Genomic DNA, 23,911 nt, shown 5'->3' with positions numbered 1-23,911 from the left:
AATGCCTTTGACAAAAGTGGGGGGGTTAGTTGTATATACAGTAACAAAAATCAGTATGTACATTGGTCTCATCGAGCCGGACAACTTTCTAATTTAAAGTAATTTGCTCCGACCAACAGGAAGTCAGATATTTAGGTCTGAATGTGGATTTTTGGGATATTTCAGACTCTGAGTTTTTAGCTACTCCTCCTAACTGGTTTATTTTTTTCACACCAAACTTTTTCAACACGATGAAAATACATTAAAGATGCTAAATTGTGAACGGATATTAAATATTTCAAACAGTTTTGATATAGTGAGGGATTAAAGTAATGTACAAAAAGGAAACGCTAAAAGCCTCATCTTCTAAAAATGTAATTATACACCATTTATTTCAATATAAAAGTATACAAATATCACAACTAAACCCATTTTATTCTTTTTTTTTTTCAATTTAAGAATTACTTATACGTTTAAAAATAGCAATTGTACTCTTTAGTCCCATAAAAGTCAAGTCATACATAGGGCTATACTGCCCTCTTGTGTTCAAAATCAGGTAGGCCTATTGTATCTATATAAAAATATACTAGGTATGTGACGGTGAGAATATTTTACCACCGGTTAATCAACGTTAATCAATGTTGTGGAATATTTTGAGTGTATCATAAAACCAGAATAAAGTAAGACAAGTAATATTTTCTGTCTTCTATATATATATATATATATATATATATATATATATATATATGTGTGTGTGTGTGTATGTGTATATATATATATATATATATATATATATGTATATGTATGTGTATGTATGTATGTATGTGTATGTATGTGTGTATATATATATATATATATATATATATATATATATATATATATATATATATATATATATATAAATATAGCTGCGAGCAGCGATGAAGGGCCAAAGCCGGCGGCACCGCCACCCCGGTGCCTTTAGGGAACTAAAGGCACCGGGGTTGCGGTGCCACCGGCTTGGGCCCGTAATCGCTGCTCGCAGCTATATTTATTATTATTCTTATTTTTGAGACCCTTAATGTGCTCTAAAACTCTTGAAACTTTGCACACAGGTCAGAAACCGCGGCCATCAGGGCCGGGCTGAAGCTGGTACTCGGGCGTGGCAGGGGGGCTCAACAGCGCCCCCTTGAACGGGGTCCGAAAACTTGGTCCATAAATCAGACACGCTTGCATGTAATAATATGAAACTCGGTACATATATAGATCTCATCGGGCCGAACAACTTTCGTACTTTTACTTTTTACGCCAGCCAAACAGGAAGTCAGCTATTTAGGGTTGTTTGGAAACGCATGCTGTGGAATTTGATGTACTCCTCCTAGGGAATTCATCGATTCACCTCCAAACTCGGTGTGCATGAAGTCAAGACACTGAGGATGAAAAATTGCCAGGGGATTTATGATATCTCGAACGGTTTGGCCGTGGCGAGGAAACGAATTTATGGCGAATTATGGGACACAGGAAGTGTATTATAACTTCTGCATACATTAACTGATCTTGATGAAACTTCAGCAGTGTGTTCATTGTAAGAGGCCGATCACACGGATGTAACTATTGTGAGTCAAAGTTATAGCGTCACCAACTGGCAGCAGGAAGTACATCACTTTCAAAATGCTTTGAAATCACTCTTATTTTTACCCGATTTGCTTCAAACTTTATGTGTACAATGTAGACACACGGCAGATGTAGACCTGTGAAAGGATTATTGATATCTTAGATACTGTTGCCGTGGCAACACATCAAACTTTAATATTCTTTTTTGATGCTTTTGAGACTCTTAACATACTTGAAATTGCATGAAACTTGACAGACACATCACATTTATTAGCCAGTAGACATGTGCAAAGTTTCAGAAACGGGCGTGGTGGAATGGCTCAGTAGCGCCACCTTTAGTCAAAAATGGGGGCTTAGTTTTTCCTAGAATCACAAAACTTGGTACGTATATTGTTCTCATCAAGCCGGACAACTTTCTAATTTACAGTCATTATCTCAGACCAAGAGGAAGTCAGATATTTTGGTTTGAATGTGATTTTTTGGGAGAATTTTCTCTCTCTCTCTCTCTCTCTCTCTGTCTGTGTGTGTGTGAGGGGTGGGAGGGATTTGTCTGTTGGGTGAGATTTGCTTTTTTGTTTTTCAAGGTTTCAGGGGCTTTTGGGGCCCTTAACGTGCTCGAAAACTCTTGAAACTTTGCACACAGGTCAGAACCCGCGGCCATCAGGGCCGGACTGAAGCTGGTACCCGGGCGTGGCAGGGGGGCTCGACAGCGCCCCCTGGAATGGGGTCCGAAATCTTGGTCCATATATCAAACACGCTTGCATGTAATAATCTGAAACTCAGTACACATATAGATCTCATCGGGCCGCACAACTTTCGTGCTCTAAGTTTTACAAAAGCCCAACAGGAAGTCGGTTATTATACGTTGTTTGGAAAACGCATACAATGGAATGTGAAATACTCCTCCTAGGGAATTCATCTGATCGCCGCCAAACTCGGTGTGAATGAAGTCAAGACATTGAGGATGAATTCTTGCGAACAGATTTTTGATATCTCGAACGGTTTGGCCGTGGCGAGGAAACGAATTTATGGCGAATAATGGGACACAGGAAGTGTGTTATAACTTCTGCATACATTATCTGATCTTGCTGAAACTTAAGCAGTGTATTCGTTGTAAGAGGCCGATCACATGGATGTGACCTTTGTGAGTCAAAGTTATAGCGCCACCAACTGGCAACAGGAAGTGTGTCACTTTCAAAATGCTTTGAAATCACTTTCTTATTTTTACCCGATTTGCTTAAAACTTTATGTGTATAATGTAGACACACAGCAGATGTAGACCTGTGAAAGGATTATTGATATCTTGGATACTGTTGCCGTGGCAACGCATCAAACTTTAATATTCTTTTCGGATGCTTTAGAGACTCTTCACATGCTTGAAAATGCATGAAACTCGACAGACACATCACATTTATTATACAGTAGACATGTGCAAAGTTTCAGAAACGGGCGTGGTGGAATGGCTCAGTAGCGCCACCTTTAGTCAAAAATGGGGGCTTAGTTTTTCCTAGAATCACAAAACTTGGTAGGTGTATTGTTCTCATCAAGCAGGACACCTTTCTAATTTACAGTCATAACCTCAGTCCCACAGGAAGTCAGATATTTTGGTTTGAATGTGGATTTTCTGGAGAATTTTCTCTCTCTCTCTCTCTGTGTCTGTGTGTGTGTGGGGGGGGGGGGGATTTGTCTATTCCATTTAATCTTTGTTTTTCAAGGTTTCAGGGGCTTTTGGGGCCCTTAACGTGCTCAAAAACTCTTGAAACTTTCCACACAGGTCAGAACCCACGGTCATCAGAGCCGGGCTGAAGCTGGTACCCGGGCGTGGCAGGGTCCATATATCAAACACGCTTGCATGAATTAATATGAAACTCGGTACACATATAGATCTCATCGGGCCGAACAACTTCCGCACGCTAAGTTATTAGCTCCGCCCAATAGTAGGGAGGTTAAGTGACTTTTGACTTCAAGTCATGATGCAAAGGTCCCCTTTGGTATGGAAGTACCTTAGGGCCATAGAAATAAATTTATCCTAAGACACAAGTGAGATCACATTTTGTATCTTATATACGCACATTTTTTAAAAATGGCCGCCGACCATACTTGAGAGGCCCATATCTTTGCTTCTGTTATATCTATAATGACAAATTTGGTATCAGCGTGTACATTTTTGGGGTCAAGGAGTCCAAAAAATTAGGTTCCAAGACTAAAAAACAATAATGTTGTCCTTACCATGACAATTGGAGGTGAAGTATGCAATTTTTTATCAAAAACCGCATGCCAAACACAACATGTATGATTTGGATGGGGGAGGTGAAGTAGCCTCTGTGATGCTGGCATAATATGCAGCCCATGAGATCCATTCTCCGGCTTCAAGGTTCTCTTTCACAAGAATGTTTCTGACTCTCTCTAACCACTGGTAGCCTTATTCAATTACATTGATGAGAGGACGGGAGGCTGGATGAGGATGACTGTTGGTATTCAGGGCAGGAACATACAAGACCTCATCTAGGCCAGGAGCCAGGTCCACTCCTCAGGATGTTTTTTGCTACCTTTTTTTCACTATTATTTCCTATTATCTTATACCTTGGGCCATCACAAGTTGATAACAGTCACCCCCAACTCAGCCCCGTTTGGTCTCAGGGGCCAAAAAACACCCTTTTGGGGAAAAGCTTTTGGCGGAATGATGTAATTGTGAATATTAAGGTACTGCAGCTACATAAATGGCCGTATAACCCTACAATCTTGCATGGTGTATCCTGACACATAGTGGAAACTAGCAGAAAAAGATTCTGGGGATTGCTGCCTTTTTACTGTCAAATATCACCCTCAACATACCCCAAAAGACAAAAAAATGGCTGTCCGCCTGACAAATTGTCATCAAAAGTGATAATTTTCAAGCATTTTATTATATTTATATCACTGCCTCAAATGTACATGAAAAACTTCCCAAGTTTATAAGCTTCAATTTAAGTCCAAGATGACCTTTCTATCTAGAGGATTATAGCTGATATAACCAAAGTTATCCACTGTTCCTCAAATCAGAGAAAACAGAACTTTCAAGCATTACCTTTCCATATTGGATTAAGCATATTTTTTGCATATGGACAATGTCTTAAACAAGAGTTGAGACTTGACTTATGTACTGCTATACTATATGAAGTGAATTAAATAAAGTGAAATAAAGTGAAAAGTGAGTAATGTTATGCCCCTAGATCAGGGCTATTCAATTAGCTTCATTCGAGGGCCGGATTATTAAATCGGAATGTTGAGGAGGGCCGGTGGTTAGCTTATTTATTGAAACATTATTTATTACTTACTAAAACATAACAGTATTAATAAATAAGCTAAAGTAAACCTAAAAAAGTATTGTATTTACTTGGAAATGTGGTACCCAACAGTATGCAGATTTATGAGTCTTTCATTAATAACTTATTTACAGCTATGTACAAAAATATGAATTATACAAGATCATAGGTATTGGTAAGAATTATTTTATTTATAATTATTATAGGCTTAAATGAAAATATTCTGACAGTGAGACGTGATAACCACAGGTAAAACCATGCATGGCTACTCACTCACTACCACTGTATAACAAAATCCTTAAACACAGGTAAAAACTATACACAAAATGAATTGTATTCCTCTACCCACCTAATTAATCTACTGCAATATAAATGACTATAAGATTGTATTCAGTATAAATATTCCATATTTCTGCCCAAACCAAATTACTACAGTACATTCATGGTAAATGTTTGTAAAGGTGGTGATTAGGGGATTTAAAGTCTTTTAACTTTGTTCATGGCACAATGTTTCTGCTGTTTACCTCATCAGTCGTGTTGGGAATGTTGAGGCTGCTTCATACGTTATAAAACTAGTTAAATCATCGAGTGATTTGTGGTCTGTAACAGAGGTGTGACGAATTGAACAACTTCTCACTGGATGTCGCAATGCTGTTTAATAATAGTGTCCAGAACTGGGAGTAAACGCAACTCCTTTAAGCTTGTGTTCCGTTATCCACTGGGTAGTGCTGCGTAGTTCAAAGTAAACTAAACTGCGAGTTGAACTGAAACTAAACTGAAAACAGCGCTATTTATTCTATATTTGTTGTTACTGACCGAGAAACAGCTTCAGATGATTCAGTGACAGAGCGGTCCGAACGAATCTGAATCGTTTCAGACCATTATGCAAGCGCATTTGGCCAATTCATGGAAAGGAAATAATTGAACCAAAGATAGAACAAAAGATTCGCACCATTCACAAATGATTGGTATCGCTGGTTCAGTCGACAGAAATACGGGACACACATAATAACTGCTGAAATATTCGGACTGAAAACGTTTCTCAGGTTAGTCGGAGCGCTCATGGTACACGTATAGACAGTGCGTATAGACGTACAGCTGCACACGCCACTATGGCCCCTCGCATATCTAACCAAATGTAGCCACACCACCAGGAAAAGAGGCGGAGGAGGTTGGGGTGCCTTTGGGCCAGATGGAGATGATTGAATTGAATAGCCCTGCCCTAGGTGGACTGGGGTCAGGGTGCAACATAGGGTACATTCACACAAAATCAATTAACCAAATGTGAGATTTATTAAAGTCCACAAAGTCCTCACAACACAAGGAATAAATATGACCCTAGTGTGCAGTTTGTTATCAAAAACCTTCAATAGAGTAAACGTTAGTAACCTTCTGTACAGGTAAACATTCTTTACAGCCAAATGGCGAAACATCTCAGTTACATATGGTAACCCTCGTTCCCCGAGGGAGGGAACGGAGACGTACGTCGTGACCGACTGATAGGAATTTTGCTAGAGAGGCCAATCTACTTCGAGTAAAACTAAAATGAGCCAAAACACATTGGCATGCAGTCATTTGCATCAGCTGTTAAGCCTCGCAACGCAGGTATATAATGAGCAGCAGGTGCGAGGTGAGCTCCTTTTTTGCTGAGGAGCCAAGCCTGGTAAGCTGGCCGCCCCGACGGGCAGCAGCAGATGTGACGATGGGATGTACGTCTCCATTCCCTGCCTCAGGGAACGAGGGTTACCATATGTAATTGAGACGTTCCCTTATCGGTCGGTCACTCTCGACGTATGTTGTGACCGACTGATAGGAATCCCTATCAATGCGCCACATCTGCTGCACCCCATCCAGTGCCCGGTGTAAGCCTGTACCCCTTCTTGCCTGGATGGACGATAGGAAAGGGCTTACACAGAGTGTATCTGTCACTGTTGTTCTGTGATAACCCATACAGCGAGATTATTGGATAACACTGGGAAACCGTGCCCTTTCTATGGAAGGGGAACGATGCGGAAGCCACTTTCTTCGAGGGAGTTATGTGAAAAAATACATATGGACTAGCCTGAAGGTTGTACTGCATATGAATATTGGGTAACTTAGCCCAAGGAAAAGACACAGGGCTTCGATTAGGAGCAGCCATGGAAGTATACACATATGGAATCCCCATAGGGTCACACATATGGAACCCAGCCTAACACCTGATCTCTGAAGGGAGTGGTGGGAACCTTGGCCACATAGCCAGGCCGGGGTCTCAGTACAACATGGTTGTAACCCGGCCCGAACTATAGGCACGATTCGTCGACCGAAAATGCTTGCAGGCCCCCTACCCTCTTGATAGAGGCCAGTGCAATCAGCAGCAAAGTCTTCAAAGAGAGAAGCTTTAAGTCTGCTGAGTGCAAAGGCTCAAAGGGAGCATCCTGAAGAGCTTGAAGCACCAGGGAAAGGTCCCAAGAGGGTATGGAGGGGGGACGAAGAGGGTTTAACCATCTCGCCCCCCTAAGGAACCTGACAACCAGGTCGTGCTTTCCAACTGATTTGCCATCCATGTGGTCGTTATAAGCTGAAATAGCGGCAGCATGTACTTTGAGGGTGGAGGGAGACAGCCTTCGCTCCAACCCTTGCTGCAAGAAGGAAAGCACGGACCCTATCGAACATCTTCGGGGGTTCTCTCGGCGAGAAGAAAACCACTCGACGAACAGGTTCCACTTCAAGGCACACATCTCGTGGACGGCGCCCTTGCAGAAGTGATGGTGTTAAGTACCTCTGGGGGTAAGTCACCTAGAACCAGAGATGAAGTTTCCAGAGGTCCGGACGCGAGTGCCATAGGGTGCCCCGTCTCTGAGTCAGAAGGTCCTCCCTCAGAGAAATGGGCCAGGGAGGGACTGTCACAAGGAGCATAAGTTCAGGGAACCAGGTCCGGGTTGGGCAATAGGGGGCCACCAGAAGGACCTGCTCCTCGTCCTCCCTGATTTTGCACAGGGTCTGTGCAAGTAGGCTCACTGGGGGGAACGCATATTTGAGGAGGCCCCGGGGCCAGCTGTGTGCCAGTGCATCCGTGCTGAGTGTTCCCTCAGTCAGGGAGTAAAACAGCTGGTAGTGGGAGGTCTCTGAGGAAGCAAACAGGTCTGAGCCTCCACCTGAGCCTCCCCGAACTCTCTCCAGATCAGCTGAACTGCCTGGGGGGTGGAGTCACCATTCTCCCGGGAACACAGCTCATGATAGCTTGTTGCCCATATGTTTGAGCACACCGGGGACATACATGGCTCGAAGTGACCTCGGATGCTTCTGACTCCAGAGGAGGAGATGGCGGGCGAGTTGTAACATGCAACGGGAGCGTAGACCACCTTGTCGGTTGATGTACGCAACGGTTGCAGTCTTGTCCGTACAGACCAGCACATCTCTGCCCTGTAGCGGCCTCTTTAAGTGGCTCAGAGCGAGACATACTGCTAGCAACTCGAGGCAGTTGATGTGCCAATGCAGTTGAGGGCCCGTCCACACCCCTGACACTGCATGCCCGTTGTACGTGGCACCCCAGCCGGTGGCAGAGGCGTCTGTGAACACCACAGCATGCCTGGAAACCTGTTCCAAGGGGACTCCTGCCCGCAGGAATGAGGGGTCTGACCATGGGCTGAAGGTCTGGCGGCACGCCGGTGTGATTGTCACCCAGTGAGTGCCATGATGCCACGCCCATCTCGGGACTCGGCCATGAAGCCAGTGCTGAAGCGACCTCATATGGAGCAGCCCGAGCGGAGTTACCGCTGCTACCGCTGCCATATGCCCCAGGAGCTTCTGAAAGAATTTCAGTGGGACCGCCGTCCTGCCTTTGAAGGTGTTCAAAGGTGGTTTCTCACAGGTTCGCGTTTAAATTCTGTGTAGAGAGAGTGGTGTCGTCTTAGCGGCCCCTAATTTAATAACAAATGATCATTGCGACGGAAGCGAATCAATCAAAACTAACTTTAGATGGAAAATAACTTTATTAAAGAACCGCTATAAAGCCAAAACAATCTCTGTTACCTTAAATTATATGCTTATCTCTGTAAAGCTGCTTTGAAACAATCTACATTGTTAAAAGCGCTATATAAATGAAGATGACTTGACTTGACTTGACTTCAAGCAGTTCAGCACCGACTGAGCGCGTTGCTCTGTGAGGTGCGCTGTCTGTGCGACCGAATCCAATTCCATACCGAGAAAAGAGATCCTCTGCATGGGGGCGAGTTTGCTCTTCTCCCAGTTGACCAGAAGACCCAACTGGCTGAGGTGCCTGAGCACGAGGTCCCTGTGTTCGCATAACTGATCTCGAGAGTGTGCTAATATGAGCCAGTCGTTGAAATAGATGCGCACGCCCTGTTCTCTCATGGGAACAAGGGCCCCCTCCATAGAGCCTAGTCAGGCATGCACGATGATAAACAGCATTAATAGCAACCATGTTACCAGCAGCTAGTTCAGCCAATAGATGCCTGTCACCCACCACCTGAGCACATTCTTTCACTTTTCTATCCAAGCCAAGGGTGGCAGCCATCCTCAGTTCCTTTTTTTTGCCCACTTCACCACAGAAGAAACACGGTTTATTGAATGGTTCACATGATGATGATGAGGGTCTGGGTAAAGCGAGTGTGGTGGACTTGTCACTCATGCACTGTGTTTTTACTGGGCTCACAGACTCTTCATGCTTTTTTCTTTTTCTTGCTCTCTCAACTTTTTGTTTATCAATCGCATTTCTGCAGCTTTTGTGCCACACCATAGGATTTTGAATCATCAGCTGAACTACATCCTGACTACCACCACTAATGTGTGTATAAACTCAGGCAGATCCCCTAATGCATTCAGCTCCTGGATGTTATCTAAAGCTTCTTTGTAACATGATTTCAATCTTTCAGGATTGTTTCTCAGTTTGAATGATGAAGAGGGATCTAATGTTTTTTCAATCTTTAGGGCGGACTGACATAGGAAGCATAAACTCCAGTCACGGCATTCCATTATGGCTAATCTGAAAAAAGAAATGAAGTTGCTTTAACATCATAAGATAGATAATATGAGCATTAACAAGCATTCGTAAAAGTAAAAATCTATCAAATAATGAAGCTAACTAACTAGCTAGCAACATGTAGGCTATGTTCTTTGCTACAACAAAAATGACGCTAACTAGTCACTAGCTAGTTATGATGAAGCTAACTAGTTTCTAGCGACCTAGTTATAATGAAGCTAACTAGTTACTAGCTAGCTAGTTATTAGTTATCTAACACATTTTTTCTATTTAATGATAAAGTCATATGAACCTTAAAGTGTTAACCTGTCACCTCTGACCTTCAACAGCTGTCACAGCTCCTGGTGCAGATGGGATGTGTTGTTGCAGGAACTGATTTGCTATAGGCTACTCCTGACTGGTCGAAATCTCATGCTACTTAGGACAAATGTAATGTACAGAAGTAGCTGCACTGCTTAAATACAAAATTAAAGTTTTTGAAGGAAAAGATAAGTAAAGTCACTCTGATGACACAATTTTTATGTGAAATGTGCATATTTACCAACGATTGTCATGGTATGGGGAACATTTTTGTTTTTTTAAACTTGAAACCAATTTTATTGGATTCCTTGACCCCAAAAATGTACACTTTGACACCAAATTTGTCATTATAGCGATAACAGAAGCAAAGATATGGGCTCTAGAGTATTTTCGGCGCATTGGCGGCCATTTTTGAAAAGACCTGTTTATTTCTGATACAAAGTGTGATCTCACTTGTGTCTTAGGATAAATTTATTTGTATGACCCTAAGGTACTTCCATACCAAAGGGTATAGATATATACACTAGACGTCGCCTTGGCTACTGCAGTTCATTGTAACGAAACCGTAGCCAAGCGATATCTAGTGTATATATCTATACCCGCCCGGTATATACACTAGATGTCGCCTTCGCTACTGCAGTTCATTGGAACGAAACCGTAGCCAAGGCGACGTCTAGTGTATATATCTATACCCGCCCGCGCCCTCAGATCATTTGGACGCGGCTGTGTTCAAGAGGTAACAACGATATAAATACTGTTCGTTTTCTCACACAAACCGCTCGTTTCGTGTCTTAGGCCATCAATGTGTACTTACGATGGGGAATTGTTTAATTTGGACGATGGGGAATTGTTTTAATTTGGACTTTGTGCATGCTCTTTGAGACAGTGACCATAGACCTGCATGAAATGACTGACAGACAAGAACGGTTTGACCTAAAAATATCAAAATTGAAACTACTGCGGAAAAAAAGACACCTACATCTTGGATGCCCTTGAGGTAAGCTAAAACATACCAAAATTTTATTTCAAAGTGGACTATCCCTTTAAGCTAGCCTGCCTCCGCAGCGCGAGCCTCCCCAAATGGACGAGGCATTTATACTTTGCGTTCGCCGGTGTACTATTCTTTGAAATGACAGGGTGCGACTCGGTATAACTGTCCATCAGGAATCAGCGGTGAGAAGTAAGGTACACTCATGAATGTTTATTTTAGTAGCCTACAACAACACTTTAGTACACCAAAACCACACTACAAAAGAATCGAGTAAGGAAACCAGATTATTCCTTGTGACATTAGAAAAAAAAAAGGATATGAGAACGTAACCTACAACTAAATGAACGTTATCTTACATAATTTCTAAACATTTGTATTTAGTTTTGTGAACCTTTTTATAAAACATGGCCATTTATTTTTATTTAAAGGGCTTATGTCTGCTATTGTAGGCTCATTTTGTTAATGTACGTTAAGCAACTAATTTAGACGCAAGAACTGGGTGCCGGTGCTGTGAGATGTACATGCTCGGCCAGATTCAGCTCTCGTGCGTCTTCGGATGCGGAGCTGTGCGCGCTAAAAAACCGTGCACTGCACACCGCCACGCGAAATGTGGCCTTGCGCACCCAACGCAATGATGACATTTTTGCCGCGCGCACCCTCGCGCTCGTGCGTCCGCACATAAATAAGAGATGCTTTATTTTCAGTTTTATAGCTGATTGTCTTATTTTGGTTACATCTTACTTTACACACTTCAGGGCAGGCTGTTGCAGCTAGCTCAGGGGAGAGACTGTATGACACTATGGTACAGCCTGAGACATGCACAATAAAAAAAATTGCCTTCTGCATTTTTGTTTTGCTTTTCCCTCCATTGTACCGAACTCGTACAGAACCGTGATGTCTGAACCGAGGTATGAACCGAACCGTGACTTCTGTGTACCGTTCCACCCCTAATATATATATATATATATATATATATATATATATATATATATATATATATATATATATATATATCGATTCTTAAATCCCAAGAATCGATTAGTCATCCTGTTTTCAGTTGATGAATGAATGGAACATTGTTGCGCGCATCCCATCCAATAAATCGCAATAATCTTTGTGCTTTGCACAAGTGAAGCAGCAGCGCGGAGCGCACATGACCTTCTCTTCCGCCTTAATAATACCAGTTACAGTGCGAAATAAACATGAATGAGCATCTGAAAGTGTGTTAAAAGATACAGTACAACTTATCGAAGTCCGTATCATGTCACATGGAATCGCTCAATCAGTGTTTCAACCGTGGAAAGACGTTAGTAAACAATGTCATGTAACGTCACATTTACCTCAGAAAAAACATATCCAGTGACCATAAACTCGTTAGTCTGCTAAAAAAATTAACTCTAGAGAGGAACATTTTGTTAAATATATGCACCATGTTACATATTCATTATAAATTTTAATATTCTTACATATTTAATGCATGTTTGAATAAATCTGGAAAGTTGTTTATGACAGCCACCATTTAAATGTTTATATAATTTCATGTAACTTTATTATTAAAAAAAATAAATAAAAGTGTATTTTAAGTGTTTGTATACAAATCAGTTATTTTTTACCTTCAATATTATAGTAGGCTAATGAAGCCTATAGGCTACAACTGACTCCCATAGTTTACAATAATAGTTAAAGGTGGGGTATGTGATTCTATTTTTTGTCCATTTTTTCAAAATCACTTGAAATCCTATTCCTAATCCACTTGCAGCCACTGAGTTAGAAGCACTGAAATGAAAATCAAGCAATTTAATCATCTGTGGAACGGGCAGGACTCGAAAAACTCCAGCCAATCATTTCCAAGACCACCTAGAATCATTGGACAGTAAGTGCGTCAATCAAACGGTCGTACTATACCCCCCTCCCCCCATTCCCCTCGTGCGCGTGACCGCGAGAGACAGAGAGAGAGTAATGGGTGGAGTCAGGGCCAGTGTCGGAGGAAAGAAGGTAGGACCATTTGAGTTGTGTATTTTCAAAATCTGCCGGCTGTTTTGCAAATCCCATACCCTACCTTTAAGAGATTTGTTTTCCTTGAGAAAATTTGCCATGTATTGTATATCCAAAATAATCAATATTGAATCGAATCGAATTGCAAGCTTGTGAACTGAAATCGAATCGAATTGTGTATATATATACTTGTGCTGTCAAACGATTAAAATATTTAATCGCGATTAATCGTATTAATGTCACAGTTAACTCGCGATCAATCACAATTAATCGCACATTTTTATCTATTCCAAAAATTTCTTTTTGTCCCATTATTTTTTCTCATTTTCATGCTCTTATCAACATGGAAAAGTGGATCGGCTTGCTTTGTGCAAATGTTTTTTATTGAAAACAACATACTGTAGTGTTCAATTTCACACTAACATTCTCACTTGGAGCAAATAATATCTCACACAATGTAACGCTGTCCATCAATAAAAGGGTAAAAGAAATACTGACGAGGTCCTGATATATTGACGAGGGGGCGGAGAATTCGCATCAGCTGTGTGTGTGCTTGGCCATCAAGTGGTATTTCAGACTGGACGTGCTGCGATGATAGCTCAGTTCACAACGACAAAACACACAGATCACTTTGGTCTTGTCAATTGAACCATTTGGCAACTTTTTAAAAGTAAACTTTCCATTCAGAATCTTATTGGCATCCATTTCGGCATCTCGCGCTCATCATTCATCCACTCAAAACGTAACGAACGTTAAAGGGGGTCGCACACTTGATGAGAAGCGAAGCGCAGCGCCTCGTATTTCGTACATTATACACATCATAACACATTATTCTCGATGAGTGTACACACACCGGCGGCACCATTCGATGTTTTATTGCCATAAACTGAGAAAGTGCACGTCCGATGCGCGATAAAAGTTGTCCTAGGCTTCTCGTCCACTCTTTGGTCGGCTCCCAAGCCCAAACAAGTGTGTGCGGCGTGCCTGTTGTTTTGTTTCCGGTCTAGCTAGATCCGGTGTGGTGTTGTAGTTTTACTAACGTTACTAGTTGTTGCAAAAGCATGTGAAAAAAACTACAAAGTTTGCTAGGCGTTAATCTCGCGATAAAAAAATTTACGCCGTTAAAATGGGTTTGCGGTAACACCGTTAATAACGCGTTTAACTGACAGCCCTAATATATATATATTATATATACTCAGCAATGACTGAGTATTAGGGTAACTAAAGGCACCGGGGTGGCGGTGCCACCGTCTTGGGCCTGTCATCGCTGCTCGCAGCTATATTTTTCCATTGTTTTTTTGAAAGTGATCAATTAGAAATATTTAATAGTCTGTATAGAATTATGACTTGTATATCAAGGTTAGTCAGTTTATTTTTTGTACATGTTAAACTGATCTGAACTGAGAGAGTGAAGAGTGTGTCATTGTTCTCTACAGGTTGATTGATTGTGGTGTCACGGATGAAAGTTGTGCTGCTCTGGCTACAGCTCTGAAATCAAACCCCTCACACCTGAGAGACCTGGATCTGTCATTTAATAAAATAGGGAATTCAGCCACGCAGCTCTCTGCTGTACTGGAGGATCCTCACTGTAAACTAGAGACACTGTGGTAAGATCATATTTGACTCGCATATGAAAAGTATTTTTTGAGTGTTCAGCCTTTTTCTGTTGCTGTGAGCTGATTGAGCTGTAAATGATTGAACACATGAGCTGCTCCTCAGTAACATGAAACTACAGGACTGTTTTGCACTTAAACATACACTTTCACATCACAATCAACAATTCAGTTTCTTGACTTTAACCCTCTGAGGTCTGAGCTGTTTTCTGGGCCCTGGAGGTGTTCTGACATGCTCTGACATTTCTGGTTATTTCTGTTACTTGTGACATTTTCATGGCTAAAGTCTAATTACACTGTATTCAGCACAAACTCTGCTACAATAATATATCAGCAGCATGTATGTAAAAGTTTGTAGTTTTGAGATAATGACATTTATGCGTGGTTTTTGAAAATACAAAAAAAAATTCTCACTGAAATAAGGCCATGAAACCCATACTGATTATTTCTTCACAAGACTTTTGAAAATTGTATGACGTAGCCTAGAATATTTGCTGCAAAACTATGTGAAAATCACCCTGACTGCTCATTCAGATAAGACAATATATTGATTTAAAAATTTTACGACGTGTTTTGTGTGAAAAAGCCTTATGCGAGAGCTCATTAATATGTAAGCTTTTCTCACCTGAGAAAGACAAAGAACCTCCCCTAACGGCCCTATTAGGAGCTATCAGGCCCCTATCATTCTGAGCAACCTTGCACAATACTGTAAATGAGGAGATTTAAAAAATAATGGCTTTTAAATTGTTTGGATTTATTTACAACACAACATAATCCAAAGATACACAACAAATGCCAAAAAAGCACTTCAAAGACAGAGACCTTTGTGCCATTCCTAAAAACATTGTACATACCTTTCATTTCCAAGATTTTCACTTTACCATGTTCACGTACTGAGACTCATGTGAATGTTGAAGTCCTCAGTGGCATCTGGGACCTGAAAAAAAAAAAAAGTGAACATACTGATATCAAGAGAAAGGCCTGCATGATTTTGGAAATAAATATTAGATTTTTCTGGTTAAAATTGCTTTTTAAAATTCCTTTTTAAAATTCACAGAATACACACACACACACACGTTTCCAACGATATATAATATAATGAACACCAGGTTTGTTGTGCCTTGTAGGCATAAGGTATATGCGCAGTGCGGATAAAATAATAATAACAATAAATAACCTATAGCAGCCTATAAATCTTACAAAAGAAGCTAGAGAAAAATATATTGATTATCATGTTACTTCAAATGTTTCCATCCGTTATGATGATATGAAATGAGATAATAATAAAAACATGAAGCCGTTTGGTGCGTTTTGCTTTCATCCAAAATATATGATACATTCAAACGCGATCGCTTGCAAAATATGATGCATTCAAACGCGATCGCTTGCAAAATATGATACATTCAAACGCGATCACTCTCAAATATAAAACATTATGGTTACCATAAACATATCTATGTTTGAGCAGATATCCACAAACACAGTAAACACATATGATACATTCAAACGCGATCGCTTGCAAAATATGATACATTCAAACGCGATCGCTTGCAAAATATGATACATTCAAACGCGATCACTCTCAAATATAAAACATTATGGTTACCATAAACATATCTATGTTTGAGCAGATATCCACAAACACAGTAAACACGGGTCTAAATATTATAATATTCCCCATATATCTAGCAACAGTTCAGCTGCAACGTGACATTTATGCAACAATAACAAACTAGGCTATGTAAGAATTTCTTACCTTATCTTTCTTGTCTTCAAATCGCGTTCTTCTTCTTCTGAGGTAGCCTAAATCCAATGTAAGCTCAGGCACGTCTTTCAAACTCGACGAAAAGTGAAGTGAAGTGTTTTGTTGTTGAGGTAACGAGCGCGTTCGCGTTCCATGTGGAGATTTGCATGTGAATATCTTTTGCGCGAGTAGGCGTGGCCAAATTAACTGTAATGAGCAAGCGTTTGAGAAGCTGGACATCTTGTTGGTTTTATACAAATTACTTAAACAGAGAATATTTGTTTTCGTTTTGAATCCGATCATTTAAAAGTACACACTTAAATGTTTATAAAGGTATATGGCTCATAAATGTGTGACAAGTATTCGCTGAGTTTTGTTTCAGTTTATAGACGTGCTCAAGAAAAAAAAGTTCACCGCGACAGAGAGGCAGAACGCACACCCTGTTTATTTTCTTTATTTTACAAAAGCACAATGTTTTGATTTGATTGTAAGTGGACACATACAAAAGGAGAAATATCACAGATTCTTTTTTTATATTTCTTTTTTCTGTATGACCATAAATGATGGAGTAATTTAAGTTTATAGTGCTACAATGTGGAGAAAATCCGGCAAAACGCGTCGGCGCGTTTGTCGACCTCAGAGGGTTAAAGGGACTTGAATCAAAGAAAAACACAGAATGTCAGTGTATTGAAGGGTTTGAAGAGGAACAACTATCCAGCTTAGTCAGCTCAGACTACTGAGGGAAAGAGCGATGTTGAATGTTTATTTTTCTAATCTTCATTGATTCATTGATTTTTAATGAAGGGGAAGATTGTCTGTCTAACCCAGATTGTACCATCTGGAAAAACTTTCAGAGATGTAGTGCTCACATAACACAAAATGAAAATGATCAAGTAGGATCAAATAACTAGTTAGTGCTTTTTGCTTTGTTCTCTCCTTGCACTGAATATTTTTAAAATAGCATCCATTCATTTAAAGGGGGTGAGAGGTTCCGCAAAAAGAGCATAATTATATGATTTTTAAAAACCAATGTACTATTAAATTAGTATTTTTCATAGATCATCATATAGCCTAATGTGTTTCCCACATTATTTTTGTGGGTGGAGCCTGGTACCCCTAGGGGGGTCCGAGGGCATGCCCCCCCGTAAGAAAATTTTGTACATTTTAAAGATAAATTCATTAATCTGGTGCACTTTGAGTCACCCGAATCCACTGTTAAAAATAAATAATCCACCCGCAAATCACCTATATTCTTTAATTTAGATATCTGCATCTGATCATCACATTACAATTATTCAAATTCTCAGTGTTAAGCATGATAATATGGTAACATATCACATTGAATTTGGCTAATTAAAAAAGAACATTTATTTAAAATAAAAGTTCTTCTTTTGGCAAAATTACATTTCCTTAATAGCCTAAACAGAGACTTTACTCCCTTCAAACTTAAATTGTCAATGTTTCATTACATCACTGTTTGAAAACACTTGAAAACAAATAATTTTTTGTACCTTTATAAAAGGCATTTTTTTTCCTAAATGTTTGCTCCATCTTTCATTTCAAAGTCTTAAATTTGATCAATATATTCAATTAAAATAATAAGACACTAGGCTGTTACCAATCAAATTAAACAATTTACATTGAAAAATTATAACTGTATTAAATGAGATTATTTAAAATATTTTTGAATATACAATAAGGAATGTTGAAAAGAATGATAGCCTTTATGAAACTAAACCGCCAGTAGGAGGCGGCAGGCGACCGTCTTAATGAGCGAGTCATTGAGTCATTCATTCAAACGATTCGTTCAATCGGCTGATTTATTCAGAATGAAGCAGTTTATGAATAGTTAATTGAATCTTTGACTCAACCGATTCGTTCAAAACGCTGAATCATTCAGTAATGAAACATCGCTGAGTGTTGCTGTGAGATGCGCGATGGTTCTGCTGTGATGTTTGGAACTATTTTCGCTGCTGAAACAGAACAAAAACAGTCATTGCGTCTAAATGTAAGTGACTTAATTTTAACTATTTGTTTATTGAACTGTTATGAAATCAGTCTCTGTTTCAATCTTGATGGCATTCAGGAAAACAGCTCTCTGGTCGTGTGTAGCCTAGGCTATATGTTTCTTAACTATAATATGTTATAAATAACTGCGCGAGCCTCAACAGCGCAACATTGTTACCGTCAGTACATTAGGTAGGCCTATATTATTATCAACTATAGGCTATCAATCGCCACTTACATTAAATGAAATAAAACAGAATCATCCTCACGTTTTCAGTGATTCCCTAGTTATTTTTTATTTTATATTAAAAATTGTTTTAATCAGGGCATTTGTCCGGATTGGCTACAATTCTCTCTCACTTTTCCCTTCAAAAAAAGAAAAAAAAACACGTGTCCCGGACACAGTCTATGGTCCCGGACAAGCGTTATTGTCGAGCCCTGATAATGTTTTCCTTGATTGGTTTTCCCTGAAGAGAATTGTTGAAAACAAAAGTAAAAGAGTCACGCACGTTCATTGCGTTTTACCGTGATGAGAGTTCTGTGTCTTTATTAAACTCAACACATTATGATTTATCTGTCATCCACCCTCGATTAATTGGAATGGAATGTTTACTTGGATTACTTGGCCCGCCCGACCCGCGGATTATCCGCGTAGCACTATACGTTTTGAGAATGGACACAAGCGGTAACCGCAACAGATCCGTCACGCTGGGAAAAGTGTATCTGACCATGACTGTCTGTCCGAGTTTTGTCGAGAGCCGGAGGCGGCACGAAATTTAACGGAGGCGGCCGCCTCATAATTCTCTATGCAGGAAAAACCCTGACTATGATTCTTGTTCACATGGATATGAAAAAAACCAATACATTTTTTTTCTGTAATATGAATTTTTAAGGCCAGACAGATAGTTTTTTTAGGTCAATTTGTAGAGAAAGACTACACGCCTGTGCACATACAGTGAGGAAAATAAGTATTTGAACACCCTGCTATTTTGCAAGTTCTCCCACTTGGAAATCATGGAGGGGTCTGAAATTGTCATCGTAGGTGCATGTCCACTGTGAGAGACATAATCTATAAAAAAAAAATCCAGAAATCACAATATATGATTTTTTAACTATTTATTTGTATGATACAGCTGCAAATAAGTATTTGAACACCTGTCTATCAGCTAGCAGGGTTCGTACGGGTGCTTGAAATCCTTGAAAGTGCTTGAATTTTGATGATGTGTTTTCAAGGTTTGAAAAGTGCTTGAATTTTGGATAAAATGCTTGAAAATGCTTGAATTTGTAACTGTATTTCTTTCACAAGAAATATCTTTCTGACGAAATAGTTCTTTATTAAACGGAGAAAAAAATGTAGCCCTTCAGAATCAGATACATATTGATTTGCGTTACGCTGGCCAGAGCAAAAGTAGGCGGAGTTTTCATTTTGATTTCCGCGGTTGTTTGGATGCACCGTTTTTATTGGCCACGCAGCGGCAACAGTTGAAGTATTTTAAACTTTGACCGCGGCGTGCGCGCGAGCTCGCTGAGCTCCGCTTTGGTCCGAGGCTCCGAGCCGCGCGGCGCAAGCCATTGAAATATATCGGTTTCATTTTATAGCGCAGCGCGGTCCGCGTCCTCTCTGAAAGGGCCGTTAGTGACAGAGTACTTGGTGTGATAATGTAATGTAAGTATTACATGTCCGTTATGTCACATTCATTTGCAGTTTGCATATGCAGTGGACATTGCCAAAATTACAGAAGTGTAACGTGCAACCTGCAAACGTTAGCCCAGTGCATAACAACAGTCGTTGATTGCTGAACTGAAATCAGTCAGTGTCATAAGTAGTATACTGTTACTGTAATGTTTAGGATGGCCCTATGCAATATTTGCACTGCTCTATTCCAGTAAATGTTATGTAAAACGTAAAACGTTATGTCTTGGCAATGAAATACATTTATCAGGCAGGTTCCTGTGCACTCAGATATTGTTCAAACCTTGTCTATATCAAGAATGTGTCCCAAAACGGGAAGGCCTGTCAAATATTTCTGTTCAAATCCTAAGTCTTCATATTTGAAATTATTTCAGTTTTACAGCCTATAAATCACATTATCTGGTAAGCAATGTTTGGACATTAATATAATGAAAAGTATATTAATCATATGCTTTAGGCTATATACTTAGTGATACATTTTGAAGAATAAAACTTGTGATTGGCTTAAATATTAGGGCTGCACAATATATCAAAATATTGCAACTGTATATATTACAATATGCATAATTGCATATCGCAACGGCTTGCAATAACTGGGATCATGAACAAAATACAAAAAATCACTCACTGGTTTTGGCTGACTTTTGTAGCTTTAATAAGAATCAGTATATTTATAACTAAGCAGTGTTTATTTTTACATTTATTTGATTAATCAGTTTCTGTTGTTAAATAAACCTAATGTAGGATAACCTGAACCCCCTAAACCCCAGTGATGTTAAAATAACACTTCTTATGCTACAGTAAAACACTGATGTTCACTGTCTTGAAATTGTAGGGATATTTTCTTATCACAAAAAGAATGTGAAACATGTATGTGTAGGTTATATAATTTTAAAGATATTTTAAAGATAATTTAAGTTAATTTGACAGACACACTTTAAGCATTATTGTATTGCATATTGAATATTGCATTATTTAATGAGTTATCGCATATCTAATTTTTCTTCAATATCGTGCAGCCCTCTGCTATTATGAAACATTTGGCTGTTTATCTCTTTTGATGTGATAAAAACACTAAATAATAATTTTAACTATGTATTGGTATGTAATTTACGGTAGTGTAAGGTGCTGGAAAAAGCTTTAAAATGGACCTGGAAAGTGCTTGAAAAGTGCTTGAATTTGACCTTGGAAAAAGTGTACGAACCCTGAGCTAGAATTCTGACCCTCAAAGACCTGTTAGTCTGCCTTTAAAATGTCCACCTCCACTCCATTTATTATCCTAAATTAGATGCATCTGTTTGAGGTCGTTAGCTGCATAAAGACACCTGTCCACCCCATACAATCAGTAAGAATCCAACTACTAACATGGCCAAGACCAAAGAGCTGTCCAAAGACACTAGAGACAAAATTGTACACCTCCACAAGGCTGGAAAGGGCTACGGGGAAATTGCCAAGCAGCTTGGTGAAAAAAGGTCCACTGTTGGAGCAATCATTAGAAAATGGAAGAAGCTAAACATGACTGTCAATCTCCCTCGGACTGGGGCTCCATGCAAGATCTCACCTCGTGGGGTCTCAGTGATCCTAAGAAAGGTTAGAAATCAGCCCAGAACTACACGGGAGGAGCTGGTCAATGACCTGAAAAGAGCTGGGACCACCGTTTCCAAGGTTACTGTTGGTAATACACTAAGACGTCATGGTTTGAAATCATGCATGGCACGGAAGGTTCCCCTGCTTAAACCAGCACATGTCAAGGCCCGTCTTAAGTTTGCCAATGACCATTTGGATGATCCAGAGGAGTCATGGGAGAAAGTCATGTGGTCAGATGAGACCAAAATAGAACTTTTTGGTCATAATTCCACTAAACGTGTTTGGAGGAAGAAGAATGATGAGTACCATCCCAAGAACGCCATCCCTACTGTGAAGCATGGGGGTGGTAGCATCATGCTTTGGGGGTGTTTTTCTGCACATGGGACAGGGCGACTGCACTGTATTAAGGAGAGGATGACCGGGGCCATGTATTGCGAGATTTTGGGGAACAACCTCCTTCCCTCAGTTAGAGCATTGAAGATGGGTCGAGGCTGGATCTTCCAACATGACAATGACCCGAAGCACACAGCCAGGATAACCAAGGAGTGGCTCTGTAAGAAGCATATCAAGGTTCTGGCGTGGCCTAGCCAGTCTCCAGACCTAAACCCAATAGAGAATCTTTGGAGGGAGCTCAAACTCCGTGTTTCTCAGCAACAGCCCAGAAACCTGACTGATCTAGAGAAGATCTGTGTGGAGGAGTGGGCCAAAATCCCTCCTGCAGTGTGTGCAAACCTGGTGAAAAACTACAGGAAATGTTTGACCTCTGTAATTGCAAACAAAGGCTACTGTACCAAATATTAACCCTCTGGGGTCTAAGGTGTTTTTGGGGTCCTTGAGATGTTCTGACATGCCCTGACATTTGTGTTTTTTTTCAGTTGCTTATAAACATATTAATGGCAAAGGTGTAATTACACTCTATTTAGCACAAACAGGGCTACCATAATATGTGAGCAACATGCATGTACATGTTTGTATTTTTGAGAGAATAATGTTTATGCATGGTTATTGAAAAAACTAAAAACTAAAGTTTCTGAAATAAGGCCACAAAACACATACTAAATATGTGTCAATAAGACTTTTGACTAATGGATGTCATCGCCTAGAGTTTTTTCTTCAAAATGATGTGAAAATCATCCTGCCTAATCATTCACATAACACAATACATTTATTTAAATTTTGCAAAACACTTTCTGTTTGGAAAGGCAATATGTGACCCGTCACGGAAACCAGGGACTCAAGTCGGCAGCACAACTTTCGAGCAAAATGAGAAAGAAGCTTTTTTTTTCAAAATTTGTGATTTTCGTTTTTTTGCAGAATCTGTTAGTTGAGATCACGAAGAAGCCTCTGCATGTTTGAGATAGCAGTATTGGTATATTTAAAAGCGTACATTTTGAGGTTGAAATCGGCTTGTTTTTCGGAGATTCTAGCACGCAGTAGGGGCGTGTCATTGTCGGTGTGTATTTCCATACTGAATAAGCCGGCGTGGCTACTTATTATGCAGCGCTCTGGCCGACTCTATCTGATTTCAAAATTCAATGAAGATGGACGCCAATAACATTACAATGTCCAGCAATCGATTTAAATAGTAGGTTACATGGGGTTTAATTTGTCGTTTAATGAGATGTAGCCAAATACATGTTGTCAGTGCCAATATATAGATCCGCCAATTTATCTAACGTGTATCTTAATGGTCCAGTGGTAGAGCTTTCGCCAGCCGTGTCGGAGGGTCTGAGTTCGAACCCGCCCTCGTATAGGTTTTTTTTTTTTTCGTGTAGTTTTTTTTCTCTCATCAAAACGATTATGTTCAGCAGTGGTTGTATATCAAGCAGGGACACGCAAACGTTTGCATTATGTTTTGTGATATTAAACAGAACGAATAGGATACGCAACGGATTGAAGCGCGCGTCGAGTGAAGACAATGGGGTGTGTGCGCGAGCCACACGAGAAAACGCTATTAAAATAGCCCCACATCATCACATAGCCTTCACCATACCTAGAGATTGGCATGGGGTACTTTCCATAAGATCATCTCTCAATGCAAATCAAACTAGCTATTAGGCTAACTGAAATAAAACCATGCCAATCTCTAGGTATGGTGAAGGCTATGTGATGATGTGGGG

At 40.1% G+C, this 23,911-nt stretch overlaps 1 protein-coding gene across 3 annotated transcripts in view; it reads left to right on the top strand.

Moving 5' to 3' along the window:
- The window catches only part of LOC311077106 (NACHT, LRR and PYD domains-containing protein 3-like), a 96,989-nt gene that overhangs the window by 50,607 nt on the left and 22,471 nt on the right, over nt 1-23,911 (top strand). For 2 of the 3 annotated variants that reach the window (XM_084138902.1, XM_084138901.1), the window contains one exon: nt 14,584-14,754. The exons of the other annotated variant lie outside the window; for it this stretch is intronic. In XM_084138902.1, coding sequence (XP_083995028.1) covers nt 14,584-14,754 — 171 coding nt within the window. The remainder of the gene's footprint in view (nt 1-14,583; nt 14,755-23,911) is intronic. 3 annotated transcript variants of the gene reach the window in all.

The sequence above is a fragment of the Abramis brama genome (assembly GCF_963993115.1).
Source record: "Abramis brama genome assembly, contig: SCAFFOLD_57, whole genome shotgun sequence".
Taxonomy (NCBI): domain Eukaryota; kingdom Metazoa; phylum Chordata; class Actinopteri; order Cypriniformes; family Leuciscidae; genus Abramis; species Abramis brama.
The sequence above is the reverse complement of the archived record's forward strand: the minus strand, read 5'-3'. Positions and strand labels throughout refer to the sequence as shown.